Below are 13305 nucleotides of genomic sequence, written 5' to 3' on the forward strand. Positions count from 1 at the left end.
AACCCCATAGAAAACCTTTGGAGGGAGTTGAAAGTCTGTGTTGCCCAGCGACAGCTCCAAAACATCACTGCTCTAGAGGAGATCTGCATGCAGGAATGGGCCAACATACCAGCAACAGTGTGTGACAACCTTGTGAAGACTTACAGAAAACGTTTGAACTCTGTCATTGCCAACAAAGGATATATAACAAAGTATTGAGATGAACTTTTGATATTGACCAAATACTTATTTTCCACCATAATTTGCAAATAAATTCTTTCCAAATCAGACAATGTGATTGTCTGGATTTGTTTCCACATTTTGTCTCTCATAGTTGAGGTATACCTATGATGAAAATTACAGGCCTCTCTCATCTTCTTAAGTGGGAGAACTTGCACAATTGGTGGCTGACTAAATACTTTTTTGCCCCACTGTTATTCTGCACTATGTGCAGAATTATATAACATTATTGTCTATGTTTACTGACTCTTTAACCAGATTGTGCACTGTACTATTTCCTGGGGTTCAAGTATATGTGCTGCGATGCAACAGTTAGTTAAGTTAAGTGCTTTTAAACTACTCTGTGATAGAAATACAGTGGATCATCAGCCAGCACATTTGCTGGACTGTTGTAGTTAACCAAACATCATGGAGTGTTAGGAGTAAAAAAAAAAAGTTAATAAATCAAATAGGCAATCATGTAGTTATTACCAAGGCACAGGGACGAAACTACAGGGGGTGCAAATGTGACTGGGCCCCTGAGGGTGGGGGCCCAGCTTCAAACAAATTTTCTTTCTCCCTTTTTCCAATATAAAACGTTGACCTGCCACTGCCTGCACTGATATCATGTGAGTGTGAGATGATGCCTCACTACTGTCTCTGACTACAGGGGTTAGTGTTCATGTGTGTGTATGTATGTATGTGACTGTGTGTGTATTTATGCATGTATGTGTGTGTGTGTATGTATGTATGTGACTGTGTGTGTATTTATGCATGTATGTGTGTGTGTTTATGCATGTATGCGTGTGTGTGATTGTTTGTGGAACCAGCAAATTACAGACTTTGTTACTACAGCATGGGGGGGGCAACAGTGTCCCTATATACAGTAATAGGGGGTCAGACCATCTCACAGACTGTGGGCACAGGGTACCTCCTTTTGCAGACATATAATCTGATTCACATTTTTTTTTCTTTGTTAGTTAAATGTAAAAAAAAAAAAGGTATGTATCAAATTCACCTTTTTTTTGGGGGGGGGGGGCTTCTTAGATTCTTCCACCTAGATCTTCAACTTTCAGTTTATATTAGAATATTGATGATCAATAGACTGAGATTTGTAGTGGAATAAGACTTTGTGTTTGTTACTATGCTTAAGTGTACCTGTAAAATTTGAATATTGTCTCTCAATAGTAAAATAAAAATATTTAATAATAATAAATGTGAGAGAAATTATACAATTGCATTAAGACACTTGTACACAATAAAAATAGGTCTAAATCGTATTGCATTTGTAAAATGTTCTACATCGTCTTGTACTGACTTTAATACAATGTTTTTCGTCCCATTGGAATCTAGGACTTGCCATGGTATGTCCATGTATATGAAAGATAAAAGTAGCTTTCAGGTTTGGAGCTTAGGATTGTAACCAGGGCAACAATATGCATTGTGCTCTATTACAACCTTTGCATTTAGAACTGCTGTTAGTATCTGGTTATTATGTAAAGGTTTATCCAAGTCAACACATAGGGATCACAGTCCAGCCCTTTAGTACATTTATTTGCCCCCTAACATTGTTGTATCAAACCCAATTCTATAACGTTTAGCAACCACAATTTTATGGTTTCATCCTGCTGCCCCCCCCATCCCCTCACACTATACTATTTCTCCCCATTTGCAACAAAGTCTCATTTTCTCTGCATTGGGCATGATTTTATCTTTGTTGTGTGTATCCAGTGTACAATGGTCTTTATATGTATATGTAGGTTTGTGGCGTATCTTTCTAAATATTTGCTTGTTAATAGAAGTATAAAATATAGAAATATAAATAGTATAAATTTATAGAAATTTAAATAATTATTAATAGAATTTCTATGTTTACTGACTGCAAATAAAAAACAATTATGTTCTTTTAAAAAAGATTCATCAGTTCAGTATTAAAACATATTTTTTCTGTTTAGAGATGTGATAGTTTCTCACCTTAAATGATCCTTGTTTGCCATATGCTGTTCTTGCTAATCTTTCTGTGTGTTGCATCCACAGAAGGAGTTTATGAAGCAGGTACAGTCCAGTGGAGTACTTATGGTGTTCTCACAAGCATGGATAGAGGAGCTTTACCACCAAGTCTTGGACAGAAACATGCTGGGGGAATCAGGGTACTGGGGGAGTACTGAGGGACACTGCCTCCCCATTATTGCTATGCTTAATAGTAAGTCATTCAATACACTTAATTCTGAGGCTGTAGCTAATTGGTAGAGGAAGATGGAAGCCAAACTAAAACTTTTTTTAAGGATTCAGTTAGAACATATAATTAAAAGTAACAACAAAAGTTTCCTATTTAATTCTATTATTAAATATGCCCTTTTCTCTTGGTGTCATTTGTTGAAACTTAGCTTGTTTTCATAAGAGCATACTGTGGTAGGCTCATGAGTCTTGATTACTATATGGCAATAGTGTTTGTAGCAGTGTTATACAGTCGCCATAGAGAAACTTTAAATGCAGTAGTGACAGAAGTTAACTCACGCAGTTCTGTCTTCACTTAGTACTACTGCACACACTAATTACGTCTCCTACCCAAAGATAAATGCAATCATTTTGCGTTCAGTCTTGTTTATTAATCAGTGCTTCTAGCTATACAGCTTAGTTTACCTTAACGTTTTACTACACTAAAGCTCCCTCTACAGGTTGCATTGTTTACCATTGCTATACACATTGCTGCCATGGAGTGATCGAGACATATGTACGTTCCTGAGCCCACCTCAGCATATACTCATGTGAAGATGCTAATTTCCAACAAACTGAGGATGAATAATCGTATTTCCAACAGTACAAGCTCAGCATTTTTTTCTTTTTGTATATTTTTCATGATGGTGAAAATGCCCATGATTAGCAGCCCTAAGTGTTGTGTATTATATCCATGGTTCATGCGATCCCAACACAGTGTGCACATTGTCCATAATACTTGATGTTTAAAATAAATAAATAATTACAAATATATTATTCTGTATGAATTTCTGCTATTCCATTTTCTTCTGTTAAGTGTGATCAGTCCACGGGTCATCATTACTTGTGGGATATTAACTGCTCCCCTACAGGAAGTGCAAGAGGATTCACCCAGCAGAGTTGCTATATAGCTCCTCCCCTCTACGTCACCTCCAGTCATTCTCTTGCACCCAACGACTAGATAGGATGTGTGAGAGGACTATGGTGATATATTTAGTTTTTATATCTTCAATCAAAAGTTTGTTATTTTATAATAGCACCGGAGTGTGTTATTCCTTCTCTGGTAGAATTTGAAGAAGAATCTACCTGAGTTTTTCTATGATTTTAGCCGGAGTAGTTAAGATCATATTGCTGTTTCTCGGCCATCTGAGGAGAGGTAAACTTCAGATCAGGGGACAGCAGGCAGATTAATCTGCAAAGAGGTATGTAGCAGTTTATTATTTTCTGACATGGAATTGATGAGAAAATCCTGCCATACCGTTATAATGTAAACTCAGCCTTGAATGCAGTAGATGTAGCTGATATCAGGCTGTCATGTATGTATATTTTACACTTCAGTTTTCTGGGAAATGGTACGTCTCTGGCTTTTAAACTGTATACATAGACTTAACCTATTTTGCAGGGACTTGCAATAGGTTTTAAATGACAATTAATTATTGAGGTAAAACGTTTTTTTGCTGGCATGTAAAAACGTTTTTTTCTCTGAGGTACTGGGTGAAAAAATGTTTTGGGCACTTTTTTTCCACTTGGCAATAGTTTTGATTTAAATTAGAGCAGTTCACTGATCCCTCTCACTGTTATGTGTGTGGGGGAGGGGCCATTTTGGTGCTTTCACTATGCATCAGAAAAACTCAGTCAGAGGTTCATTTTCTTCCTGCATGATCCGGTTCATCTCTACAGAGTTCAGGGATCTCAAGAGTCTTTTTTGAGGGAAGTAATCATTCACAGCAGAGCTGTGCTGATTGTATTGACTGTGATATAAAAAACGTTTATTTGTGTATTTTTTTCTGCTGCCTGGGTTAGTTATCATTTGCTGAGGGGAACAATCATTTGCTAAAACTGTATATTCTGACAAAGATTGATGCTATAACTTAATTATTTTATCTGTTATAATATTTTCTGTGCTTCTTAAAGGCACAGTTCGTTTTCATATTATTTGTAAATTACTTTGAAAAGTATTTCCAAGTTGCTGTTTATTTGCTAGTGTGTTAAACATGTCTGATTCAGAGGAATATCTCTGTGCTATATGTGTTAATGCCAAAGTGGAGCCCAATAGAAATTTATGTACTAAATGTATTGATGCTACTTTAAAAAATAGTCAATCTGTACAAATTGAACATATTTCACCAAACAACGAGGGGAGAGTTATGCCGACTAACTCGCCTCACGTGTCAGTACCTGCATCTCCCGCTCAGGAGGTGCGTGATATTGTAGCGCCGAGTGCATCTGGGCGGCCATTACAAATCACATTACAAGATATGGCTACTGTTATGACTGAAGTTTTGGCTAAACTACCAGAACTAAGAGGTAAACGTGATCACTCTGGGATGAGAACAGAGTGCGCTGATAATGCAAGGGCCATGTCTGATACTGCGTCACAGTTTGCAGAACGTGAAGACGGAGAGCTTCATTCTGTGGGTGACGGTTCTGATCCAAATAAACTGGACTCAGACATTTCAAATTTTAAATTTAAGCTTGAGAACCTCCGTGTGTTACTAGGGGAGGTATTAGCGGCTCTGAATGATTGTAACACAGTTGCAATCCCAGAAAAAATGTGTAGGTTGGATAAATATTTTGCGGTACCGACGAGTACTGACGTTTTTCCTATACCTAAGAGACTTACTGACATTGTTACTAAGGAGTGGGATAGACCCGGTGTGCCTTTCTCACCCCCTCCTATATTCAGAAAAATGTTTCCAATAGACGCCGCCACACGGGACTTATGGCAAATGGTCCCTAAGGTGGAGGGAGCAGTTTCTACTTTAGCTAAGCGTACCACTATCCCAGTGGAGGATAGCTGTGCTTTTTCAGATCCAATGGATAAAAAATTAGAGGGTTACCTTAAGAAAATGTTTGTTCAACAAGGGTTTATATTGCAACCTCTTGCATGTATTGCGCCTGTCACGGCTGCAGCAGCATTTTGGTTTGAGTCTCTGGAAGAGACACTTCAATCATCCACACTAGATGACATCACACACAAACTTAAATTCCTTAAGTTAGCTAATTCATTTATTTCAGATGCCGTAGTACATTTAACTAAACTTGCGGCTAAAAATTCAGGATTCGCCATTCAGGCACGCAGAGCTCTGTGGCTAAAATCCTGGTCAGCTGATGTTACGTCTAAATCTAAATTGCTTAATATTCCTTTCAAAGGGCAGACCTTATTCGGGCCCGGCTTGAAAGAGATTATTGATGACATTACAGGAGGTAAAGGTCATGCCCTGCCTCAGGACAAGGCCAAAGCCAAGGCTAGACAGTCCAATTTTCGTTCCTTTCGTAATTTCAAAGCAGAAGCAGCATCAACTTCCTCTGCACCAAAACAGGAAGGAGCTGTTGCTCGCTACAGACAAGGCTGGAAACCTAACCAGTCCTGGAACAGGGGCAAACAGGCCAGAAAACCTGCTGCTGCCCCTAAGACAGCATGAATTGAGGGCCCCCGATCCGGGACCGGATCTAGTGGGGGGCAGACTTTCCCTCTTCGCCCAGGCTTGGGCAAGAGATGTTCAGGATCCCTGGGCGTTAGAGATCATATCTCAGGGATACCTTCTGGACTTCAAATCCTCTCCCCCAAGAGGGAGATTTCATCTGTCAAGGTTGTCAACAAACCTAACAAAGAAGGAAGCGTTTCTACGCTGCGTACAAGATCTTTTATTAATGGGAGTGATCCATCCAGTTCCGCGGTTGGAACAAGGACAAGGGTTTTACTCAAATCTGTTTGTAGTTCCCAAAAAGAGGGAACCTTCAGGCCAATCTTGGATTTAAAGATCCTAAACAAATTCCTAAGAGTTCCATCGTTCAAGAAGGAAACTATTCGAACAATTTTGCCCATGATCCAAGAGGGTCAGTACTTGACCACAGTGGATTTAAAGGATGCTTACCTTCACATACCGATTCACAGAAGTCATTACCGGTATCTAAGGTTTGCCTTTTTAGACAGGCATTACCAGTTTGTAGCTCTTCCATTCGGACTGGCTACGGCTCCAAGAATCTTCACAAAGGTTCTGGGCACTCTTCTGGCGGTACTAAGACCGCAAGGAATTTCAGTAGCTCCGTACTTAGACGACATACTGATACAAGCTTCAAGCTTTCAAACTGCCAAATCTCATACAGAGATAGTACTGGCATTTCTAAGGTCGCATGGATGGAAAGTGAACGAAGAGAAAAGTTCTCTCTTTCCACTCACAAGAGTTCCCTTCCTGGGGACTCTGATAGATTCTGTAGAAATGAAGATTTACCTGACAGAGGACAGGTTAACAAAACTTCAAAATGCATGCCGTGTCCTTCATTCCATTCAAGAGACCAGAAATTCTCTTCTATGGTGGCTTTATCGGCCACATCTGTCCAGGGGAATGCCATTCAGCAGGCCAGACTGGTCAATTGTAACAACAGACGCCAGCCTACTAGGTTGGGGCGCTGTCTGGAATTCTCTGAAGGCTCAGGGACTATGGAATCAGGAGGAGAGTCTTCTTCCAATAAACATTCTGGAATTGAGAGCAGTCCTCAATGCTCTTCTGGCTTGGCCCCAGTTAGCAACTCGGGGGTTCATCAGGTTCCAGTCGGACAACATCACGACTGTAGCTTATATCAACCATCAGGTAGGGACAAGAAGCTCCCTAGCAATGATGGAAGTATCGAAGATAATTCGCTGGGCAGAGTCTCACTCTTGCCACCTGTCTGCAATCCACATCCCGGGAGTGGAGAACTGGGAGGCGGATTTCTTAAGTCGTCAGACTTTTCATCCGGGGGAGTGGGAACTTCATCCAGAGGTCTTTGCCCAAATACTTCCATGTTGGGGCAAACCAGAGATAGATCTCATGGCGTCTCGACAGAACGCCAAGCTTCCGCGCTACGGGTCCAGATCCAGGGATCCGGGAGCGGTCCTGATAGATGCCTTGACAGCACCATGGACCTTCAGGATGGCTTATGTGTTTCCACCTTTCCCGATGCTTCCTCGATTGATTGCCAGAATCAAACAGGAGAAAGCATCAGTGATTCTAATAGCGCCTGCATGGCCACGCAGGACTTGGTATACAGATCTGGTGGACATGTCATTCTGTCCACCTTGGTCGTTACCTCTGAAACAGGACCTTCTGATTCAGGGTCCTTTCAAACATCAAAATCTAACTTCTCTGAAGCTGACTGCTTGGAAATTGAACGCTTGATCTTATCAAAGCGTGGTTTTTCTGAGTCAGTTATTGATACCTTAATACAGGCTAGGAAGCCTGTCACCAGAAAGATTTACCATAAAATATGGCGTAAATACCTATATTGGTGCGAATCCAAAGGTTACTCTTGGAGTAAGGTTAGGATTCCTAGGATATTGTCTTTTCTACAAGAAGGTTTAGAAAAGAGGTTATCCGCTAGTTCCTTAAAGGGACAGATCTCAGCTCTGTCCATTCTGTTACACAAGCGTCTGTCAGAAGTTCCAGACGTTCAGGCTTTTTGTCAGGCTTTGGCCAGGATTAAACCTGTGTTTAAAGCTGTGGCTCCACCATGGAGTTTAAACCTTGTTCTTAACGTTTTACAGGGTGTTCCGTTTGAACCCCTTCATTCCATTGATATAAAGTTGTTATCTTGGAAAGTTCTATTTTTAATGGCTATTTCCTCGGCTCGAAGAGTCTCTGAGTTATCAGCCTTACATTGTGATTCTCCTTATTTGATTTTTCACTCGGATAAGGTAGTTCTGCGTACTAAGCCTGGGTTCTTACCTAAGGTAGTCACTAACAGGAATATCAATCAGGAGATTGTTGTTCCATCCTTGTGCCCAAATCCTTCTTCGAGGAAGGAACGTCTTTTGCACAATCTGGATGTAGTTCGTGCCCTTAAATTTTATTTACAGACAACTAAAGATTTTCGACAAACGTCTTCCCTGTTTGTCGTTTACTCTGGTCAGAGGAGAGGTCAAAAAGCTTCTGCTACCTCTCTCTCTTTTTGGCTTCGTAGCATAATTCGTTTAGCTTATGAGACTGCTGGACAGCAGCCTCCTGAAAGAATTACAGCTCATTCCACTAGAGCTGTGGCTTCCACTTGGGCCTTTAAGAATGAGGCCTCTGTTGAACAGATTTGCAAGGCTGCAACTTGGTCTTCGCTTCATACTTTTTCCAAATTTTACAAATTTGACACTTTTGCTTCCTCGGAGGCTATTTTTGGGAGAAAGGTTCTTCAGGCAGTGGTTCCTTCTGTATAAAGAGCCTGCCTATCCCTCCCGTCATCCGTGTACTTTTGCTTTGGTATTGGTATCCCACAAGTAATGATGACCCGTGGACTGATCACACTTAACAGAAGAAAACATAATTTATGCTTACCTGATAAATTCCTTTCTTCTGTAGTGTGATCAGTCCACGGCCCGCCCTGTTTTTTAAGGCAGGTAAATATTTTTTAAATTATACTCCAGTCACCACTACACCCTTGGCTTCTCCTTTCTCGTTGGTCCTTGGTCGAATGACTGGAGGTGACGTAGAGGGGAGGAGCTATATAGCAACTCTGCTGGGTGAATCCTCTTGCACTTCCTGTAGGGGAGCAGTTAATATCCCACAAGTAATGATGACCCGTGGACTGATCACACTACAGAAGAAAGGAATTTATCAGGTAAGCATAAATTATGTTTTTTTATTATTTTAGGGTCAAATCTGCATAGCTTTTGCCCTGATTAATTTTACTAATACTCTTCAGCCTTATATCTAATCTTTACCAAAGGCCCTCTGTGTGTACATTTCACAACCTTCCCATTTATAATTGCAAAATCTCTTCATCTAATGCATTTACTCCTCTCCAAAATGTTAAAATGATTTCTGCAAACTCCCTTATTCAGAGAAACTTTTCACTCACTATAATCATCCCCATAAGCCACCAATGAGATTATCTGATGCTAATGCTATTACTACTTTTTTCTCCGTAATAGCCTTCCTGGCTATTGCAAGATCACTAATTAAAGGGACCTGAACCCAAAAATGTCTATTTCTCTTGTTAAGTGTATCCAGTCCACGGATCATCCATTACTTGTGGGATATTCTCCTTCCCAACAGGAAGTTGCAAGAGGATCACCCACAGCAGAGCTGCTATATAGCTCCTCCCCTCACTGCCATATCCAGTCATTCTCTTGCAACTCTCAACTAAGATGGAGGTCGTAAGAGGACTGTGGTGTTTTATACTTAGTTTATTTCTTCAATCAAAAGTTTGTTATTTTTAAATGGTACCGGAGTGTACTGTTTATCTCAGGCAGTATTTAGAAGAAGATTCTGCCTGCGTTTTCTATGATCTTAGCAGAAGTAACTAAGATCCTTTGCTCTTCTCACACACTTCAGAGGGGGAATGGCGTGCAGTTTTCCTGCAATAAGGTATGTGCAGTTAAAATATTTTTCTAGGGATGGAATTTTCTAGAAAATGCTGCTGATACCAAAGTAATGTAAGTAAAGCCTTAAATGCAGTGATAGCGACTGGTATCAGGCTTATTAATAGAGATACATACTCTTATAAAAGTGTATTTTAAAACGTTTGCTGGCATGTTTAATCGTTTTTTATATATGTTTGGTGATAAAACTTATTGGGGCCTAGTTTTTTTCCACATGGCTGGCTTGAATTTTGCCTAGAAACAGTTCCCTGAGGCTTCCCACTGTTGTAATATGAGTGGGAGGGGCCTATTTTGGCGTTTTTTTTGCACAGCAAAAATTACAGACACAGACATCCAGCTTCTTCCTACATGATCCAGGACTTCTCTGGAGGGCTCAAAAGGCTTCAAAAGTCGTATTGAGGGAGGTAAAAAGCCACAGTAGAGCTGTGGCAGTTGTTGTGACTGTTTAAAAAACGTTTTTGTCATTTGTTATTCCGTTTTTGGTATTAAGGGGTTAATCATCCATTTGCAAGTGGGTGCAATGCTCTGCTAACTTATTACATACACTGTAAAAATTTCGTTAGTGTAACTGCATTTTTTCACTGTTATTTCAAAATTTGGGAAAATTTGTGTTTCTTAAAGGCGCAGTAACGTTTTTTTATATTGCTTGTAAACTTGTTTTAAAGTGTTTTCCAAGCTTGCTAGTCTCATTGCTAGTCTGTTTAAACATGTCTGACACAGAGGAACCTACTTGTTTATTATGTTTGAAAGCCATGGTGGAGCCCCATAGGAGAATGTGTACTAAATGTATTGATTTCACCTTAAACAGTAAAGATCAGTCTTTATCTATAAAAGAATTATCACCAGAGGGTTCTGTCAAGGGGGAAGTTATGCCGACTAACTCTCCCCACGTGTCAGACCCTTCGCCTCCCGCTCAGGGGACGCACGCTAATATGGCGCCAATTACATCAGGGACGCCCATAGCGATTACCTTGCAGGACATGGCTGCAATCATGAATAATACCCTGTCAGAGGTATTATCTAGATTGCCTGAATTAAGAGGCAAGCGCGATAGCTCTGGGGTTAGGAGAGATACAGAGCGCGCAAATGCTGTTAGAGCCATGTCTGATACTGCGTCACAGTATGCAGAACATGAGGACGGAGAGCTTCAGTCTGTGGGTGACATCTCTGACTCGGGGAAACCTGATTCATAGATTTCTAATTTTAAATTTAAGCTTGAGAACCTCCGTGTATTGCTTGGGGAGGTATTAGCTGCTCTGAATGACTGTAACACAGTTGCAATTCCAGAGAAATTGTGTAGGCTGGATAGATACTATGCGGTGCCGGTGTGTACTGACGTTTTACCTATACCTAAAAGGCTTACAGAAATTATTAGCAAGGAGTGGGATAGACCCGGTGTGCCCTTTTCCCCACCTCCTATATTTAGAAAAATGTTTCCAATAGACGCCACTACACGGGACTTATGGCAGACGGTCCCTAAGGTGGAGGGAGCAGTTTCTACTTTAGCAAAGCGTACCACTATCCCGGTTGAGGACAGTTGTGCTTTTTCAGATCCAATGGATAAAAAATTGGAGGGTTACCTTAAGAAAATGTTTATTCAACAAGGTTTTATTTTACAGCCCCTTGCATGCATTGCGCCTGTCACTGCTGCGGCAGCATTCTGGTTTGAGGCCCTGGAAGAGGCCATCCAGACAGCTCCGTTGAATGAAATTATTGACAAGCTTAGAACGCTTAAGCTAGCTAACTCATTTGTTTCTGATGCCATTGTTCCTTTGACTAAACTAACGGCTAAGAATTCCGGATTCGCCATCCAGGCGCGTAGGGCGCTATGGCTTAAATCCTGGTCAGCTGACGTGAATTCAAAGTCTAAATTACTCAACATTCCTTTCAAGGGGCAGACCTTATTCGGGCCTGGCTTGAAGGAAATTATTGCTGACATTACTGGAGGCAAGGGTCATACCCTTCCTCAGGACAGGGCCAAATCAAAGGCCAAACAGTCTAATTTTCATGCCTTTCGAAATTTCAAGGCAGGAGCAGCATCAACTTCCTCCGCTTCAAAACAAGAGGGAACTGTTGCTCATTCCAGACAGGCCTGGAAACCTAACCAGTCCTGGAACAAGGGCAAGCAGGCCAGGAAGCCTGCTGCTGCCCCCAAGACAGCATGAAGGAACGGCCCCCTATCCGGAAACGGATCTAGTGGGGGGCAGACTTTCTCTCTTCGACCCCAGGCGTGGGCAAGAGATGTTCAGGATCCCTGGGCGTTGGAGATCATATCTCAGGGATATCGTCTGGACTTCAAAGCTTCTCCTCCACAAGGGAGATTTCATCTTTCAAGGTTATCATCAAACCAGATAAAGAAAGAGGCATTCCTAAGCTGTGTGCAAAACCTCCTAGTAATGGGAGTGATCCATCCAGTTCCACGGACGGAACAAGGACAGGGATTTTATTCAAATCTGTTTGTGGTTCCCAAGAAAGAGGGAACCTTCAGACCAATCTTGGATCTAAAGATCTTAAACAAATTCCTCAGAGTTCCATCATTCAAAATGGAAACTATTCGGACCATCCTACCCATGATCCAAGAGGGTCAGTACATGACCACAGTGGACTTAAAGGATGCCTACCTTCACATACCGATTCACAAAGATCATCATCGGTTCCTAAGGTTTGCCTTTCTAGACAGGCATTACCAATTTGTAGCTCTTCCCTTCGGGTTGGCACTGCCCCGAGAATTTTTACAAAGGTTCTGGGCTCACTTCTGGCGGTTCTAAGACCGCGAGGCATAGCGGTGGCTCCGTATCTAGACGACATCCTGATACAGGCGTCAAGCTTTCAAATTGCCAAGTCTCATACAGAGATAGTTCTGGCATTTCTGAGGTTGCATGGGTGGAAAGTGAACGTGGAAAAGAGTTCTCTATCCCCACTCACAAGAGTCTCCTTCCTAGGGACTCTTATAGATTCTGTAGAGATGAAAATTTACCTGACGGAGTCCAGGTTATGAAAACTTCTAAATGCTTGCCGTGTCCTTCATTCCATTCCACGCCCGTCAGTGGCTCAGTGCATGGAAGTAATCAGCTTAATGGTAGCGGCAATGGACATAGTGCCATTTGCGCGCCTGCATCTCAGACCGCTGCAATTATGCATGCTAAGTCAGTGGAATGGGGATTACTCAGATTTGTCCCCTCTACTAAATCTGGATCAAGAGACCAGAGATTCTCTTCTCTGGTAGCTTTCTCGGGTCCATCTGTCCAAGGGTATGACCTTTCGCAGGCCAGATTGGACGATTGTAACAACAGATGCCAGCCTTCTAGGTTGGGGCGCAGTCTGGGCTCAGGGATCGTGGACTCAGGAGGAGAAACTCCTCCCAATAAATATTCTGGAGTTAAGAGCAATATTCAATGCTCTTCTAGCTTGGCCGCAGTTAGCAACACTGAGGTTCATCAGATTTCAGTCGGACAACATCACGACTGTGGCTTACATCAACCATCAAGGGGGAACCAGGAGTTCCCTAGCGATGTTAGAAGTCTCAAAGATAATTCGCT

At 41.6% G+C, this 13305-nt stretch overlaps 1 protein-coding gene across 1 annotated transcript in view; it reads left to right on the top strand.

The window, feature by feature from the left end:
• Window positions 1-13305, top strand: part of ARFGEF3 (ARFGEF family member 3) — a 400722-nt gene that overhangs the window by 228137 nt on the left and 159280 nt on the right. Inside the window, exon 15 of the mRNA XM_053710627.1 lies at window positions 2236-2401. Within this exon, the coding sequence (XP_053566602.1) occupies window positions 2236-2401 (166 nt within the window). The remainder of the gene's footprint in view (window positions 1-2235; window positions 2402-13305) is intronic.

Source organism: Bombina bombina, chromosome 4, assembly GCF_027579735.1.
Source record: "Bombina bombina isolate aBomBom1 chromosome 4, aBomBom1.pri, whole genome shotgun sequence".
NCBI classification, from domain to species: domain Eukaryota; kingdom Metazoa; phylum Chordata; class Amphibia; order Anura; family Bombinatoridae; genus Bombina; species Bombina bombina.